This window comes from Cygnus atratus, chromosome 2, assembly GCF_013377495.2.
Source record: "Cygnus atratus isolate AKBS03 ecotype Queensland, Australia chromosome 2, CAtr_DNAZoo_HiC_assembly, whole genome shotgun sequence".
Classification (NCBI taxonomy): Eukaryota; Metazoa; Chordata; class Aves; order Anseriformes; family Anatidae; genus Cygnus; species Cygnus atratus.
In genome coordinates, this window is record NC_066363.1 from 97,750,196 (window position 1) to 97,768,441 (window position 18,246).

An 18,246-nucleotide genomic window follows, 5' to 3' on the forward strand; every position below is an offset into this window, starting at 1 on the left:
GTAATCCCCTGGATCACCCGGGGCTGTTCTTTGGCTGTGGCCAGAGCCCTGCCATTTGTGCTGTCATGCTCTTGTCTCTTATCTTGAAAGCAGTTGTAGTTAGTTGTCTACTTTCCCCTGGTTCCCCAGACCCTTTTCTTCTGATATTCAGAGCCACTCCGACTTGCAGCTTGGATTTATACACGGGCAGGATATATTTTCTCCTCTTCCAACACTGTCTTTCCACCTTGTTTTTCTTTTAGGTGTGACATGTCATGGGTTTTTAGTCTTATCCCTATATAATAGGCTCCTATTGCTTTCATTATCCCATCGTCCCTACTATTAAAAAAGAAAAATTTTCCTGTTAGATATGGCTGACCAGAGCTGTAGCTTACATTCAGATGAGGTTATACGTGTGTGTTGTGTGACATCAGTCCTTCCCTATCATGACTGGAAATACCCCCTCGTCATACAACATAGGTCTGTCTTTTTTTTTTTTTCTTTCCCCTGCCGGATCACGTTGGTGACTCACAGTTATCCTGTGATCAACCCGTAGACTGATCTTTCCCCTCAGTACCTTCTGAAATGCTCCCTGGTTTCCCACATCCTGTGTGAGTATGCGAATCACAAGCTGGTTATCTAATGGTACGGATGACCTCCTGCTCTGGCTGTTTAAATAAAGGCAGGCAGAGAGGGGTTACTGTGGTTTCTGCTCCGCCTCGTGATAAGCCCGGGCCTGATGGTTAGCGTGATGTGTGCCTGAGAAAGTCTGCTGAAATAACACCTCGGAGAGCAGAGAAACACCTCGTTGTTGTATTTTGACAGGGTTCTGGTGTAAAATGAGGTGAAGATGCTTAGGCATGTTATCACGGCTGGCATAATTTATCTCTGCCTTTGTGCTGTATCTATAATATGAGAGGAAGGTTTACCTCCTGAATGTGTGTCTTGTGTGCTGAGGTTGCAGGAGCTTTAGGGAAGCAATGTTCTTCATCTGCCTTCACACGCTGCCTGGCATAATGAGACCCTTTTTGGTTGAGGGCTGCAGACCGTGTTACAAATTTAATGATGATAATTGAAACATTTTCTCCTTATTTTAATAACATTCAGTTAACAATAAAAATAGAAAAGTTTGTCCTTATACCTCATGAAGGAAACCTGTTCAAGATTAAGATGATAGTGTGATGGGTGCTGTGAATAATACCTTTTAAGATTAGTTAGCTTTTAATCATGGAGTGAATTTGAGTTGTATCTTGGTAAACATCTTTTAAAATGAATATGCTGCTGAGCTCCTTATTAAAACACAGATTTTCTTACTCCAACGACTTGTCGCAAGATTTAGCTGTTGTTTTGGTTTTTTTGTACAGTGAACAAAATATGATTTGACATAAATGCAGAACCGCAAGAGAAAGCTATCCTGAAGAAAACAGTGGTTTTGGCCTGACACATTCCTTTGTCTTCCTTTTAACATGAAATAAACAATCTGATTTTAATGAAAGAAGGGGAAGTAACTGTCTTGTGTACGTTTCGTACATCATCGCGTTCAAATAGAATTTTATTTTTCTGGGCCTGTTATTCCCGTCAGTAGGAATTCAGTAATAATTATTTCTATGCTGTCTTTGCTCACAGCTCTCCCCACCTTTATACAGGCTACATTTAGTACATGAAACTGAAGATTTTTGAAAAAAAAATAAAAAAATGAGGCAATTCTTGAATGCGAGGCACAAAAGTACTTTATATTTGATGAAGCACACAGCACAAAAGTACTTTAAAGTATACATGACGAAGCACACAGCTACAATAATGGTATCAGGGTGATGTAAAGACTTAAGTGGTTTCTCATGCAGATTGCAGCGTCAGGGCTGCTGCTGTTACTCATTAATTATTTAAAATTCCAAGTGCAACACCTCACGGCTTAGTGACTGCAACCTGCTCAGCTTCTGACCTCAGCGAGGAAAACCCAAAGTAGCCAGACTGAAATTCCATTTGAGAAGCAGGTAAACCTGTTTATTTCTCAGGTATACAATTGTCCTTAGCAAGAAGTGTTTTTGCTTTCCCTGTCCAGAAGGGAAAGCAACCCACTGTATCACTGACAGAGAAAATCCCAAACTAGTGTCATAGTAGTGCTGCCAGATAGGCATTCATGAGCACACAAATATAGCTTCTCCACAGCTTTGTAAGTCACTTTGGTTTTGGAGTTTGCTTCTTGATGTAGAAGCAGAGCATCTTGTACATAGGCATTGAAGCTTCACGAGGTGTCACTTACAACTTGCACAGCAAAGGGTTTCAAGCTGGAGAGTCTTGTTTTGCACATGCTAATAGACTGTGGGTAATAACAACCTGTTAGAAGTTGTCACAAGACCCTTGAGTCTTGTTACATACATATCTTAAGCACACACAGATCAAAAACTTGGGGACTAAGTTTCCATCAAGTTATTTAAAAATAAAATTACTTTCATAATTTTATGCATGAATGCTCAGGCAATCAGGCTAGGAAAGAGAAGGCAAAAGAGAGTAACATAGCATGTAAAGTGAGGAATATAAGCATATATATTGTTCAGGGTGCTTTTTTCATGTCACAAAAGACAAATTGGGTTTTGTGCCTCCTTGGCAGCGTGCTTATGGGAAGGAAGGGACATGGCTTTATAGCAGCAGATTGAGCCAAGAGGGAGTCAGCTGGGAGTGCAGTGAAAAGTCAGAGCCTTTCGTAATATCTATATTTATGCCAAATGTAAGAGAGGAACACTTACAGGAAACCCGACTCTCGGTCGATATGTTTACAGTAGGGATAGGTAGATCATGTGTGAAGTCAGAACAGACGGAGGGAAAGATGGGGCAGTGTCCTTTTTTTTTTTTTTTTTAAGCTTATTTAAATGAGAAGGGTGTAGTGGTTCATTGTTTTCTCCCAGCAATGTTAACGGTGTCTGGAGAGGATGAATCATCTTCTTGTCCCGTCTGTCAGTCAGTCGAATATGAGAAGATAAGAGCCAGCGTGCAGTGCCTTTGATTCACGTGCGTTCGGAGCTGCAGGTGTGCATTTTGTCATCAGTCGCTACCGTGTGTTAGTGAGACGCTGAGCATCAAAGTGGCTGTGTTCGCTGGAAGTCTCGCTTGTAAAGGGAAAACATACAGCTCACCGTTTGGAGAGGACTTCTTGTCTCTCTAAGTAGACACACGATAAAAATGTGAGTCTTCGAATGTATGTTGTTTTGACTTTCGTGGTGTCTCTCCATTTTTTTGTGAAAACAAATGTTAGGTCTTCTCTGATTTCAGAGTACTGTAATCTCAAAACCTGAAAGTCTGCAAGTAAGTCATAATGATACTTGCCTGCATGATTTCTTGGTTGCTCCTTGCCTTTTTCTGCTGTTGTACTGATAAGATCATTATTTTGGCCTGAAATTCTCTACCATTTGAAATCAAATTTCATTCTTCATTTTTTCATTTTCCTGCTTAATGTTACATTTGTGTTACGTTTCCTTGTGTTCTGGTTTCTCTCTAAGTATTTTAGCATTTAGGGCAAGTACGTCTTTCAGTTGCTGACTCATTCAGGTCAAGAGGTGAAGTCCACTGCTGCAGGCACGCTCCTAAAGGAGATACACAGCACTTTAGGAGCAATGATAGTGGAAAGTGCTGGTCTTAAGAGCTTACACCAGGTCTTCACTGTATGCAGAATGAGGTTGTGGTGCATCTTTGTACTTAGCTATTCTCTCTATATCTTTTTATTTTATTTTATTATTTTATTTTATTTTTTCCCTCAGGATTTATCTTACTTCAGTGGCAAAATACGTTGTCCCTGGAGCAGGCAAGTGCTGAGGAACAAACACCCATGCTGATGCCCCTGAGCATTTTCAGAGGGCTGGGAAAAATCCGTGCTTGCTCCTAGGTCTTGTATGCCATGCAGACCTAAAGAGTCCTCCAGTGTGGGGGGAAAAAAATAGACGTTTTGTTGTTGCTTTGTTTTGTTTTTCTTCAGTAGGCTATCTGAAAAGGTGAAAAATGAAGATGTATTGCTCATCGGTAAAGACAGCACATAGCAAGTTAAATGAACCTGTTGATATTAGTGAATGAAATGCGAATAGACTAATCAATTCTAATTTCATAATAAGGTAACAATTCCTTTTTGGATCAGGCTCGAGGGATGCGATACTAGGCAGATATGTGGTTTTCTCTATTCTCTAGGTCAGGAACAGCTGTGAGGCACAAGGATCTCAGTGAAAACCCGGGGGACAGATACAGCAGCTCCCCTGCAAAGCCCTTGCCATGTGGGTGTTGTGGGGGAGCAGCTGGCACAGGGAATGGTGTGGTGGGGGGCTTGGACCTGTGGGGGCACCTGTGCCTCCCCTGGAGCTTTGGGGTAGCAGTGGCTTCCCCATCACATGTGTTGGCCTCTCTCCTGAAGTGGAGGTGATCAAGGAATCTTCCTTCTGATCCTCCAGGGGGGCTGCTGCCATAGAGCTCCCGGCGCTCCTCCCATCCTGGTGTAGTGAAGACAAACAGTGAGCATGTGGCTAATGCCGTCTGATCGCAAACATTCAGGATTTGTGTTTGTACAAGGGAGTACAGATAACGGCGTGTGCTAAGTGATGCCAGGTGAGCATTTTTCCCTTCACGAAGGGAGGCAGAAAAGCCCCGTTGGGAAATTTGTTCTAAAACTGTCTATTTTCTCATTCCTAATGGGGAACATGAGGCTGACGGAGTTTCAGGATAGAGGGTGGAGTGGGCTGAAGGAAGAAAGAAGGGGGAAAAAAAAGAGAAGCATAAGCTACAGGAAATAAATATCTATGATTTAGAAATTTCACTATGATTGTTCTTACAGGCTGCTGTCTGTAATTGAGTTTGGACTGTCCTCAGGTGAAATCCCTGAAATTTACATGTGTTTAAAGAAAACAAAAACAATGCAATATCCTTGTTGGAGAGAGAGAGGGAAAAGTATAAGCAAAGCAGTCAGAAAAGATCAAGAAAAAGAACCAAACCAAAAAAAACACCTTGTGTACCGTCTGCTGTGCTTACCCTGTGGCAGCTTTAGGAAATAACTTGGTGTTCTTTCACAAAATATATTCTACTGCAGCGTGGTAGCCTTTCTCCAGTGTCGTAATGCTTGCATGAAACGTACTGATACTTAAATAATTTTGGTATCTTTTGCAATGATGGATGAGGCGTACCTAAACGGCTGAGATACTGCACTAGCACGAGGGAGTCTTTTCTTGGGTGTTGCAGAACTTGACCCCTCTCTTAGAGGGTTGCTGTTCTAGGTCTAGGGTCCTCACTAAAGAGTATACAGCTGCCTGTAAATATAAAAATTGCTGTAATGCCTACATGGGCCAGGAAGGACAGGTTTTTACTATGGAAGGCACTGTGCAAGCATAATTTAAATGCATGTATTGGTACTTACAGCTGGTGATTTCTCTTATCTGAATATTACAGTTTGCCGCTATAATCTTGGTTTTTGCCATTGACAAAGGACATGTATATGGGGAATAATTTGGTTTTCCTTCAGGAAGGGTTCCTTAGAGAAATAGCATTGTGGAAGTCAAAAGTGAAATAAGGTTTGATCCAGCAAGGATTGCATACTTTCATGGGTAATGAAAAGTTAAATTTATGTGAAATAATGATGAAACTTGTAAGAGAGAAAAAATGTTACATTTCACAAAATAATTTAAAGCTTAAATTAAGAGGGCTGGATTCCTAGGAAGCAATTTGCCCGTGAGGTGGGTTACTTTTATGTGGTTGCTTGCATCTGACTCTGGCTGTGGCTGCTGATGCAGTTAGCTACAGGTCACTCACCTGAAGCTGCCAGAGGTTTGTTTTCTTTCTCGGTACATGGGAGTCCCAGATGACCACGATGAGGGAAGTCTGAAGAAGCAGTTTAGGTATGCCCAGGGTCTCATTCTGTTTTGAAAAAAAATGCTGAAGTGAAGGGCTTCTTTCTAAAGATGCACATCACCCTGAGAGCCTAGAAAGCACTCCAACATTTCCAACTAGCTGCTGGGCAGTAGGTCGGTTTGCTTCCCAGGAAGCTACATAACCTGGACCCGACACTGGTGAAAAAAAATGTTTTGCATGTCACTGCTGGGGAAGTTTGTCATTAAGAGTCTGCACTAGAAGGCTACCAAAAATAGACAGAACTTGGACATTTCTTAACAGTAACTACACTGCTTTCTTTTGTTTAATAAGATCTGGATGTAGTAGTAAAATACAGTTTTATTCAGATGAGAATATCAATTAATTTAGCAGAAAGTTTTAAGTAAATTCCTGAAATATTTTTATGTTCCATGCTGACTCTTCCCACACGTGAGTAAGACCGTGAGCACTCGGTAAACGTATCTAGCACTGCAGCTCTGCACCATTATTCACCAGCATCAGTGTGTGGTGAATACGTGTTCCTAGACAAGGTACTAATTATGAGCTGATACTTGTAAATATGTAAGCGCCTGCATACCTGTATTATTAGGTGTAGTTCTGTTGAGTCATACTTAAGTGCGTGGGAAGAGGTAAGATCGAACCCCTATTTTACATAACTAAATTGCTCTTCAAGGATAACATTTAACAATCCATTTGCAGCATCCTGTGACTTACATTAGGTAGTTTGTATGTTTTAAAGCTAAATAACCATTAATGTTCAATAAAGGTGCACCAGGTGCATTGGCTTCTAGCCTCTTGTAGTTCCTGAATCGTTGTGATTCGTTAGCTGTCACTGTAAACAAGCTCCTGGGCTGAAATTTATTGTTTTTATTTAGATTACAGAAAGCTGATGTTCGGTGAGATGTTACAGGAGAAAGAGACCCTTTAGAGTCTGACAATTACAAGTAGTGGACTTTTATCAGGCTTCCTTCAGTGAGTAAGAAAATGGTACTTTGCAGTTAAAACAGCGTAACCTGCAAAAAAATGATACCAATCTGTTTCCTGGTATATTCAAAGTTTAGAGGAACATGTTTCTGCCTTTCAGGGGAAATTCTGAAGTGAAATTTAAACCTCTCTGTAGGACAGTGCGTGTATATGGGGAGATAACCTCTTCAGAACCTCTTCTTTCAAAGTACAAATATCCGTTTAATTTCAACAGGCAGGCTAGAATGGGGTTTAACAAAATTCATCTGATGATATATGTTTACAAAACCCTATTTTTAAACAATTTAATCAATTTTAATCAAACATACACACATTTATATATATATTGTTTGTTAATATGTGATATGCAGGACCGAGTTTTCCCATCTCTTTCTGTATTTGTTCATCTTTTAATTTTACACTTAGCAGACAGCAAAGAGAGGTGTCTGTCCTGAGGTGGTGTTTCCACTGTTTCTAGCTGGAATACAGCTTCCTGCCCTGAAGAAGGCAGAAAAGAAGGCTTGGCCTAGGCTTCCCACAGGCCACCTGTTAGACTGACTCCCCGAGGAAGGTGAGTTGGTGGGAGAAAGCAGTTTATTTCCCCAGGCGAAAAATCCCTGCGCTATTTTGGAGAATCACTTGAAGCAGCCTGGATAGCTGGAGTGATTTCAGCAGCAGGCAGTGACTGGGTAATGCTAGGGTTTTGGCAGCAAAGCTGATTCAGCTGGCTCCTGGCAGGGGGAGCGGTGTGGAGGCTGTTGGGCAGCTCTGCTGGTAGAGCTTGCGGTGCCTGCCTGGGCAGCTGGTGCTGTGCTCTGGTTGTTGCAGGTCTTCCCTGTGTCCCCTCTCATTTTGTGACTTAAGGTCATATGCAGAATCGTTCAGCTCACAGGAATTACAAAACTTGCTGGATTTCACTAGGAAGGTTGAGGGCATGTGCTGTTGCGGTCATAAGCTCGATCTCATGCTCAGGCCTAGTTTGGAAGCTTATTGTTAGATCTGATTCACATCTGATTCAATGGAGGTTGCTGCACTTCTATGGCAGTTGTGTTTTCTCATTGTTTTGGAGCTTCAAGACTGTTCTTGTGGCTGTTTATCAGTGCTAAAGCACGTATGGACTCATCTGCAAACAGGGATGTTGATGGGTTGACTGACATTTGTTAATAACTGCCAGGAGCAGCTGCTTCAGTATATGCTTAGTCTGGCAACCTGAACGTTATGAAAATGACTAAAAAGAAAATAAATCCTCTTCCATCTCAGATTTTTTGAATACTTGGCTGCAAGTTCCTACGAAGATTGTACAGTGAGTAATCCCATTGAAGTCAGTGACTCAACTCATCGCATGAAGATCAGCACACATACAAACGATGCAGTGTGGCTTTCTCAGAACAGCAGCAATCAGAGAATAGGTATTTAAGTCTTAACAGCAGCCTGTACTTGCATCCCAAAGTGAAAATGACCCATGGTCTCAGTTTTTAATCAAGTATGGCAGACCTCTGCTCAAGTGTAAAGTGAAAAATCAGGACTTTCTTTTTGCTGCTGGGAGTGATTTTAATGTTTCCAGGCTTGCGTATGCTGGTGCTTTGCTCTGATCGTTGCAGATCTGCATGTTGTCCCCTCTAATTTCATGTTGCCACTTCCCAATCAGATACATACAGAACAGTTTGCATTATACGCTTCCACTTCCAATTGACATCAAAGTTTTTGAAAGTCTTTTTTCCCAAAGGACCACTTACAGACTTCTCCATTTCTGTTACTCTTAAGACATTTCGGTGCCTTTGTCTGGGAAGTATCTTCATCTCTACACAGGAATTTGTAGCTTATTGGTTTGCTGGTTTTTCATTTTGTTTACTTTGTGCAGACACTTGGGAAGAAAACTGGCCTTATCGTTTGCCACAGCTAGCTTGTGGCAGTGTGGAACTTGTTGCTGATTTTCTTTCTGCTTGCCAGCAAAGGATTTTAAACATTTATCTGGCTTAGTTTCACACCATGGTGCAGAATATGGTTTGTCTATAGCTGGTATCTTTCTCCACCGTGGCAGTGTAGGAGCAGGGCCCCACTGTGCTGGGTGTTTCGTGAGCCCAGGGCGGTTGTTCCTAGAGCTTTAATCCACAGAAACAAGGGAGAGAAAGGTGAGGCTGGGCGGCGAGCAGAGTTCTAGTTTGCAAGTATTACATCAGCTCCATTGCCTGTTTACTTAAAGGTATGTGCATTGCAGATCGTTTGATATTATTATCATTATTACTGTTTCTATAAATGACTCGGAACATCATGCCATTACGCTCCTGGATAGATGTATCCTCTGGTTTTGTATTCCATTTGGTATTTTCCTTAGGTCGCAAAGTAGGCGATGAGAGATGAGCTGCCTTCCACAGGGAAAGAGGAAAAGCTGCTCTGAGGTAGTTCAGCTTTGAAATCAAGTTTAAATGCATTTATTTGGATTTTTTCTTGCAAATTTTCATAATGTCACAACAACATAAACTGGTTGTGCTGATTTCACAGTTTCAAAAGCTATATTTCAGTCTTTTATGCAATACATACATCTGTTCTTTAAAAAAAAAAAATCTATTATTCTATTATTTGCCAATAAACTCTATCTTGAGTACACTTAATGAGTTTGGATGGTTTTTAATTTTTCCTCTGTGAGACCTCAAAAGTGGATTTAGTGGGGAATTATTTAATCAGATACAGTGACATGTGTCACTTTGAGTGTTGAGTGGCTGGAATTTGGTGGATAATTGAATAAGCACTGGAGACACTTGCTAATTTGAAATTTATTATGTGTGTCAGGGGAGAAATCTGTCAGTCCTTCCAAAATTGCAGTAGTGATGCAGGACAAAGAGGTTTTCAATAAAATGCATGTTTCTGATGGAAAGTCAGAAGTAATCAAATTCTCTATCCATCGGAGATAGGTATCCCTTGGTACTCAGGTCAGTCCATGTATCTAAGCTTATAACTGTGGTTTTATTTTCAAGTATAACTAGGTAATAGGCTGTTGTTTTACTTCATGTGTTTTCTGTTATAGCAAAGGCCTGTTGTGCTTTTCTGCCAAGCTTTTGCAGAAGATATTGTTAACGAAGTAACAGCCCTCTGACACTGGGAGTGTTGTGTGAAGACTTCTGACGCCAAGGTTTTATAGTATGTAGCATTACATTTATTGCAGAGTAGCAAATATTATTGTTGGTCAGAAATTCAATATTATGAGCAAAAGTCCAGTTCATAAGTCTGAGAGGAGAAAGTCTCTTTGAAACTTCTTTTGGAAGTAGTTTAAAGTTTCGGGGCTTTAAATGTTACCTTGCACCGTCTTTAGGTACTAAAACACAAAGACAAACCTTGTCTGTGTAAGATACTATACAGGCACGTGCTTCTAAGAGAAGAAATATGTAGTGTAACCACAAATGCAAGCTAAAAGCTGAAATTTGAGTGTTGTGGTTTAACCTACATAAGCTCTGCTAAAGCTGAGATACACCACAGTAAGCCAGAAAATACAAAGAAAGGCTTGGCATTCCATTCCTATGCGCTTTCCATGAAAGCCTGTACTCTAAAGAACATATCCATTCTCACCTCCACAGAAAATTGTTAGCAGTTTAGTGTGGTGGTTGGGTTTTTTTCAGTAATTGCTGTTTATGTAATGGCAAATGTGAATTCTAAAGAACTTACTTGATCCCTTATAAAAATTCGCAGCTACAAATCAGCTGCTACATATTGTACAATTGGGATTGTAAATATGTTATCAAAAGACAGGGCTTCTGCTTGAATACTGACCTAGTCTTGGCTTATATACAAATCAAATGCTTTATTTTTCCTTCTCTTCCATTTTTTTTTTTTTTTTTGGAATAAGGAAAGTTTATGGTGGACTGTAAAAATGTTTATTGTACAAGAGCTGTTTCTTCGTTCTGCCCAAGGAAGAATTAATTTGTATTCCAATATAAATGTATTGGTTTCAAAATTTCTGTTTTGTTTTTGTCTTTTCAGAATTTGAAGTTCTGGTGGTAGATCATGGGGAACCATGTAGGAAAACGAGAACATAGTGCTGACAAGTCAACCAAGGTAAGAGCAGAAAATTGAAGAGGCGAGACCATTTCAGCAATGTGTGTTATAAAATAATTATATATATTTACTACCTTAATGTGTTTACCAGATCGCTTTCACCGTTGCTATTTTTGTCATTTTAAAATTAATTTTTTTTTTAAGAGGGTCCTATGAGATGTAGCCGAACTAGGATTTTGCTGTGTTGGATGAAGTTTTCACGTGTCAGATGCATAACTGATAAAATGCTTCTCAGTCATGTTGGAAATGAATGAAATGATCCTTAGAAGCAGGAAATTGCAGACATTTTTAAAGAGCCAGTGAGCTGAGTAATGTTTTACTTATTGACAGCTTTCCATTTTGGCAGTCGTTGGCTTTATTGTTAAGAAAGGAACTGTATGGAAACAAGTAAAATAAGAGGATTCCAAAGGCAACGATTGTCAGTCTCAGTAGATACAACTTTAAAAATCTCCTTGGTAGAAAGATGAGAACCATCAAAATATTCACTAAAAGTTAGTATATACTTTCTAGGCCTCTGTTGACACTTCGTATTTCACACATTATGTGGTATTCTGTTTGCCTTGTGATAATATCTTGTTTATTTGTGTGTCTGCATTGTACAGGAAGAGTGTATTCACACGTATCTTAAAATAAAACATATATAAAAAAGTTGTTTCTTCTTACTAGCTTTTGCTAACTTCCCTCTACCCATCCCCACCCAAAAATAACAGTTTACAGTCTGATCCCACAGTGTATAAAGTTATTGCCCTTTGCATCAGACAGATGATGTAAACAGTTCTGTGCTCTGTCTGGAGGAATGCAGGTATTTTGCATTGCTGTGGCACAGATAAGCAGCTATCCCTAAAAGGTTTATGCAGACTAGAATTCATATAGTTAAAAGTTCTTTGACTTCTTCTTTAGGGAAGTACATGAGCACATTGGAGGGAACAGCGAGAAAACAGCAGGAAGAGAGAACTGGAAACATGTTTTTGTTTTCTATTTATGCAGTGTTTTACAAAATGGTTTCGGTTTCAGTGCAAACAATAGCATGAGTCCCAAGCTGTGTTTGGCACCTTAAGATTTTTGGTTACATTTCTAGAAAAATGCCTTGTGCAAATCCAGCAAAGTCACGTGTACCTAACAGATGTATTTAGCCAAATATTTTGACTCTTTCTGACCAAGTGTGGGAGATCCTGCAGGTGTGATATGGCAGGTACACGGAGCTTATTAGGCTGTTGTGCACCATGTGTCCTGTGCTTAGTTTTTTCTTTGGGTACAAAATCTGGTTAGAAAAACACTTCATAACATCTCTCCCACTTTGGGATCTTGTGTCTCACACACCTGGGTGGCAGGTCAGTGAGTTGTGTCTGGCATACGTGGCTTCAAACAGGAAAAGATTCTTCAAACTCTAGCAGCCTATGCCATAGGCACAAGTCCTTCAGGGGTGAGCAAGAGTCAGGTGTCCATGAGTCTTGCACTGAGTATGTAAGACAGGTCTATAAGGAAATGGACAGTTGAGCTCTTTTGAATTCCTTTTTCCTTATCATTCCATAAAGAATGGTGAATTCTGCAATGAAAATAACATTCATTGATGTAAAATATTTCAAAGGGGAAACTTACTTCTGTAGCAGTATCTTCTGTCCCTCACTCATCCTTTCAGAGTGCAAAAATAAAGCAAAACCCCAAACTTTAAAACAGCCGATGCTTGATCGAGATCTCCCTTTACTCATGAAAGACAGCAGTAATGTCACAAGAAATGATAAGGCCACAGATCTAAAATCAGGAAATATATGGTTAAGGTGCTCCTGTGTATTCCACGTAACCAGTCAATCTTCATTCAGTTCTTGTAGGCAATAGTAAAGTTCTTACGGACAGCTGTAACCATATGTACCATACTTGTTTTTTCTTTTCAAGCTGAAGTTGCTGTTTTGTCTTTGTTCAATATAGCTGTAAATTAGAACTGTTTTCCCACCAGTCTTGTGGTGCTGCAGGCTTGAAGAGACTCTGTGAAAATGCTGAACAACCTCTTCTTGCTCTTAGCAGTAGAACTGCAGTGCAGAAGGCTATCAGCTCATTCTAAAATTCATTACTTGTAACTTCAGGCTGTTTATAACGTTTCGATTCCCCAAAATATAGCACCAAAGAAGAAGATCATTTTAGGCAGCTTGTTTGAACCCATGACAGTCAGATTTGCTTCATGGACACCATACTGGCTCATGAACAAATAGTCCAGTTCTCCAGGTAGCTATATCATGAATAGTGACATGTTAGTAAAGATGCTGTAATGAAACTGTAATTCTTGGTTGTACATTAAATGCCCTATACTACAGCAATTACTGTGTTTTTTCTTTTTCTTTTTTTGAGTTGACATCTAGCTTTGTTTTACTTTCAGTAAATTTGGATATTTGACAGCAAAATTAGAAATAGCCAGAAATCAATTATTTCATCAAATTTCTGTTACGAGACCAAGATGCTTTCAAATTGGCAGATTTGCTAAAGGCAAGATGGTTTCCCATGCTGTGATGCTTCTTTCAAAATATTGTTATCCTCTTAATTTATAAAAATGCCAGGCTATAATGATGCTTTCATGAATAATAAGGAGAAATGTGAAATTAATTGAATGCTTTGATAAATGGTCTATTTGACTTAGGTAATGAGAAAAATACTTAAAGCCCTCACCTTTTTCTACTATTCAACAAACACAGCAATTTCTTCCATTTCTCTTTTACTTTGAATGGTTTTAGACTACTGAAACTACTGAGTCCTGTAGTAAATGTACAAATATTAATTTTGTTTAACTTTGTTCTTGGTGGTAATGCTTGGGTTTAAACTTACATAAATGTATCTGGGAACAATAAAAGAAAATAATGTACTGTTCTTCATGTCACAAATTTTGTTAAATTCCCTAAGAACTAAATGTAGAATTAAAAGAGTGGGTGACCAAAGTTTTGTTGATCTTTTTTCTGAGTTGTAGTTGATCTATGTTAATTCGGCACAGCTGCAAAGATCCATCGGCTTTTTTTTTAATGTCAGAAGGTGCCTTCAAGTGTTTCATTAGAACAGTTCCTTGCCACTCTCTGTTCTGGCTGTCCCCCCTGGAGAATTCTGTTCAGCACATATATGCATCCCTAAATCTTTGTCAAAACTGGCCCTTACCTTCCATGTTGATTGTTCAGGCCCGTGGGGTTGGGAAGAAGTGTTTCGGTCATTGTCTCATCTATTCTACAACTACCAAATCCAGCAAGACCACAGAGCCTGGTTGCCCTGTGCCTCAGGTCATGTCGTACTGTGGGGTGCTGGACAACAAGATTGTGACTTGTATAAAAGAAAAAAACCCACTGCCCAGCCACGTAAAGAGATTGCTCAAGAAGCATAAGTAGGCCTGAAACACGTTTGATCATTTGCCTATTTCATGTCCTTGATGGACTTGGGGTATTCTGTCAATAAACACCAAGGAACCAAAAACAATTGCTACCTCTGACATTTAACTCTGAGGAACCTTGAGAAGTGTAAATTTGCCACAGTATATTGCTTTTCACAGGCAGAAATTCAAAACAGATGTAGTGATGATAAAGCATTCAATCTACAGTTTAATGTTTTGCTTGAACTACAAAGGCATCTGTTAATAATGACCAAGTCTTCGTGTGTAGTAAATTTATGAAAAGTATTGCCTTTGATTACCATCTTACCTGGATTCTGTAAAGTGTTTTGCAGTGGTTCATTTGATAATTGTAATAAACAAACTGGTTCTCCGTGTTTAAGGTGAACTCAACACAATTAGTTCAAGCAAAATCGGTCTGGTAAGCGTGCATCAGTCAACAAGTCAAACGGTTTCTAAACTGATTCTGAAGAGATTCTGGTTTTTCTTCTCCTTGTGCGGTTAACGTTTAGAGATCTCACACCCTGTGCAGCCCTACTCCTGATAACATTGACAGAAAGTTTTCTGGCTCTCCCTGATGAGAGAGGGGTGAAATTCTGAAGCTGGCTGGCTCAGTGTAGTACTTGTGTAGTTCACCTCGTAGACACTGAGCAATCTGCAAGCAGAAGGGTTTCACACTGATCTCCTTTGATGTCCTACCTCAGACTGTTGAGACTGCTTGTCTCTAAACCATGTGCATGTTTGTTGTTCTTTTCTTTTACACCAGGTGCTTCCTCTTGGTATGCATGGTAAAGTACCAAGAAAGGGGGGGGGGGGGGAACACAACAGGTGAAGTAATTTGATTAGTTATATTAATTGCATTGAAGTATTATTTTTGTAAGATAAAGGTTTATTATTCAATACGTCAAGAGATACTTGATATACAGATTATGTAGGTTATGAAGTCTGGGAAATGCCTTTTTTTTTAATTACACATGGTATAGTAATTTAATATGTTTAAATACACTATTGTTGTTACCATGCATAAAAAGAGTGAAGCCCTTTCATTTTTTCCCCTAGCAAAGTTGTATAGCGCTATTTTTATTTTCCTTTAAAATTGTGTTTTTTTTCTTTTTTCTTTTTTTTTTTTTTTCCTGAGAGTAAAATTTCTGCTGTAAAACAGAGTCCAGGGGCTCAAGTGATGTATCCTTCTTTGTAATCTGATATACTGATTAAAATACTCCCTCTCAAGCTCAGTACTCCATCTCGATAGCTTTCTGAAGGTAGAAGGAAAATAGAGAAAGAAAAACTTTAAAATGTTGAGAGAACCAAAGTTCTCTGTGAGGGACGCGATGAACACTTTCACCAGCCAGTTTTACAGGTTACACATAGAAATTCTCCCAAACTGCTACCGTCTGGTCAAGCTGGTGTCTGGTACAAGAGAAGGCAGCTTTCGAAAGAGGCAATCCCCTTCCAGGGAGCGAAGGGCAGTTCTGTGAAGTTAAGCAAAACCAGTTAAATTTGATAGGCATCTGTTTTCTTCAAATTCTGCCATTGCCCTATATTTGGCCTTGAGCAAATCCCTTTGTGCCAGCTGTATTCTCCTGTTACATTTCTTAACCTTCCTACTGTCTAACTAGGTTGCTTGCTGGGACAGATGCAGTGTCATTCTGTATTAATAGGAGGACTTTGAGACTTTGAGCGGAGCCTTCAGGCACTAATGTGCTTCAGACAGTGAGATGATATCATAGCGATACAGAAAGGACAGTGCTGTTTGAAGCCTCTGAGAATGCCAAGTATGTGGTAACTATGACATCTTTCATCAAAAATTAACCTTAAGACCATCATTCAGCATTGTACTGAAGCCTGTTCAATGTTTAAGTAGGCAAGTAGCTCTGCTGTAGAAGGACTGATTTATGTATCCAAATTTAAGTTGTGTTTAAATACTTGACTGTTCGTTAAACTTTTCAGGCACTGGGTTGAATAAGGTCTATTAATGTTACAATATTTTTTTAGTCTAAAATATCCTAGGCTTATCATAAGTATGTGTGGAAGATAAACCCTCAGTGGTGTAGAGGTCATGCTTCTATGCTTCTCTGTTCCCCTTTTTCCTGTGTATCTGAATGCCACTGAAGTTAGCAAGGCTTATGAACAGAGCAACTGACAGAAGAGTTACAGGTGGGAGGCAAGACAGATAAGAGTGAGCAGCAAGTTCTGGTCAGTACCATGTCACCTGAGTATTTAAGGCTTTGCCTGAATTGTGTAATACCGGACATTTTTCATTAGACCTTCATTTTAATGAAAAAGCGAGTAAATACATAGGTAAATGTTACATCAAATATGTTGCAAGAATGTTTTTCTGCTGTGCATGAGTGCTAAGTACAAACGTTTCTTGGTTTAGGTCTTGAGCTGGTTGAGCTCGCATGGGTGTAAAAGGAAGAGGTGCAGTCACTGTGGTTTTGGCTAGGGAGGAGGAAGGGTCTTGGGCTTTCTTCTCCCACCCTCAGCCTGCAGAACTGACTAGCAAAAGAGGGAAGTGCGCTCTGTGCTTTTTGAGGTCTTGTGCATCAGATGCCATGCTGCTGTGGTATAGTTTCCTATAGTTTCCTTCACGTCTGCTGCTTTTTAGCTTTGATGCAAAACTAGACAAATGTCCTGTCAAATGAGTTTAATGATAGCACCACTTAAATTAGCAAGGAACTGGAAGGAAAAGGGTGTAATACACTGCCCATTCTTTGTGAACTCCCTGTGAACTGGGCTGCTTGCTGAACAGGCTTCTCTTAAGGTCAGCCCATACTGTAGCCCAAGAACACGGTGTTCAACGCCCTAGCGACTTCATGCCAGAAAAATGAAGGTGAAGATGTTATTTCTAGTCTGGAGGAAGCAATAAGTGATAGAGAGATCCTGAAAGGGAGCGATATCTTCCTTCTTTCTCACAGAACCTCTTTGTGCTTCTACTGTTATGGCGGTTTGTAGATCAGCATGGTATCGTGTGGCAACATGCTTTATCAGCTGCTCTGAAACTGGATGAGATAGGTCAAAATAACAAACTAGAATTTCATTAGTTATATTTGATAAGTTTATATTAAAAAAAATAATAATCTTGTGCGATACGTAATATATTACCTTAGAACACAGTTAAATCTGTAAAATCAACATGGGTGAAGTGCTTCCTCCCTATTAGAGGAGAGCTTGCTGAGCTTTGCCTATGGGGCCAAACCCCAGCAGAATCTCCAATATCTAGGACAATGACTGGCGAATCTTTCTCATGACACTTGTCAAAGTATTAAGCCCTGGTAAAAGTGTGTTCAATAGTTCAGTAGTGTCCTCATCTTCTTCCCCTAATGCTAGTTCTGTTGTCTCACATGCTTCTGGGCACCAGCTGGGAGCATTGCATGCTGGAGCGATGGTTTATTTGACTTCTCCATTTCACACTTACTTACATTTCTGATAATGTAATTGACTGTGAAACTGGGTCAATGAAACTTGTTGGTAGGCATGGTTTTACACCATGCAACAGTACAAAGCCAAAACCTAAGCTAAAGCCTGATGCTAAGCATCCTGCCACGAGAAAAGAGGAATTCCACATAGCTAAGGTGAGGGGAATCTTGCTTTAATTTGTAAATTCAGCAAATATGAAATGGATATCAGAAGGAAAAAGATGAGGGACTTCCTTACAAAGTGTCACTTTAACAATAACTTCTCTTTTTACTTCAGAAGCTGAAGATGAATAATAAACAGCACTTTCTCATGTAATTGCAGGGTTTTGTACACCAAGTAAATTTAACTTACCTGCGGCTGCAGTTCAAAAAGTATTTTTCCACCTTGAGCTAAGATGTCATGGGATATTTTTCCTTTCTACTTATCTTTCGCATGCCCTCAGTTTTTATGCCGGAAATACTTGAGTAGTATTTGCTAGAGGAAAAAATTTGCTGGAGGAAAAAAGTCTTTTGCAAAAGGAAATTGAAAAACTTTTAAGCAGAGTAATGTGACTTTGTTCTTGATTGCTGAGATAAGGCTCATTCGAAAAACAATCTGATCTTTCAGTGCAGCATCCC

At 39.7% G+C, this 18,246-nt stretch overlaps 1 protein-coding gene across 29 annotated transcripts in view; it reads left to right on the forward strand.

Moving 5' to 3' along the window:
* The window catches only part of MBP (myelin basic protein), a 115,599-nt gene that overhangs the window by 14,730 nt on the left and 82,623 nt on the right, over window positions 1–18,246 (forward strand). For 5 of the 29 annotated variants that reach the window (XM_035550651.2, XM_035550663.2, XM_035550653.2 and 2 more), the window contains exon 2: window positions 10,777–10,851. In XM_035550651.2, coding sequence (XP_035406544.1) covers window positions 10,801–10,851 — 51 coding nt within the window. In that variant the 5' untranslated portion in view covers window positions 10,777–10,800. Of the gene's footprint in view, window positions 1–1,763; window positions 1,974–2,695; window positions 3,162–4,507; window positions 4,567–6,739; window positions 6,811–7,279; window positions 7,373–8,061; window positions 8,211–8,497; window positions 9,005–9,136; window positions 9,201–9,826; window positions 9,940–10,776; window positions 10,852–18,246 lie in introns of those variants that run through there. The other 24 variants (XM_035550642.2, XM_035550644.2, XM_035550647.2 and 21 more) reach the window with 22 other exon arrangements.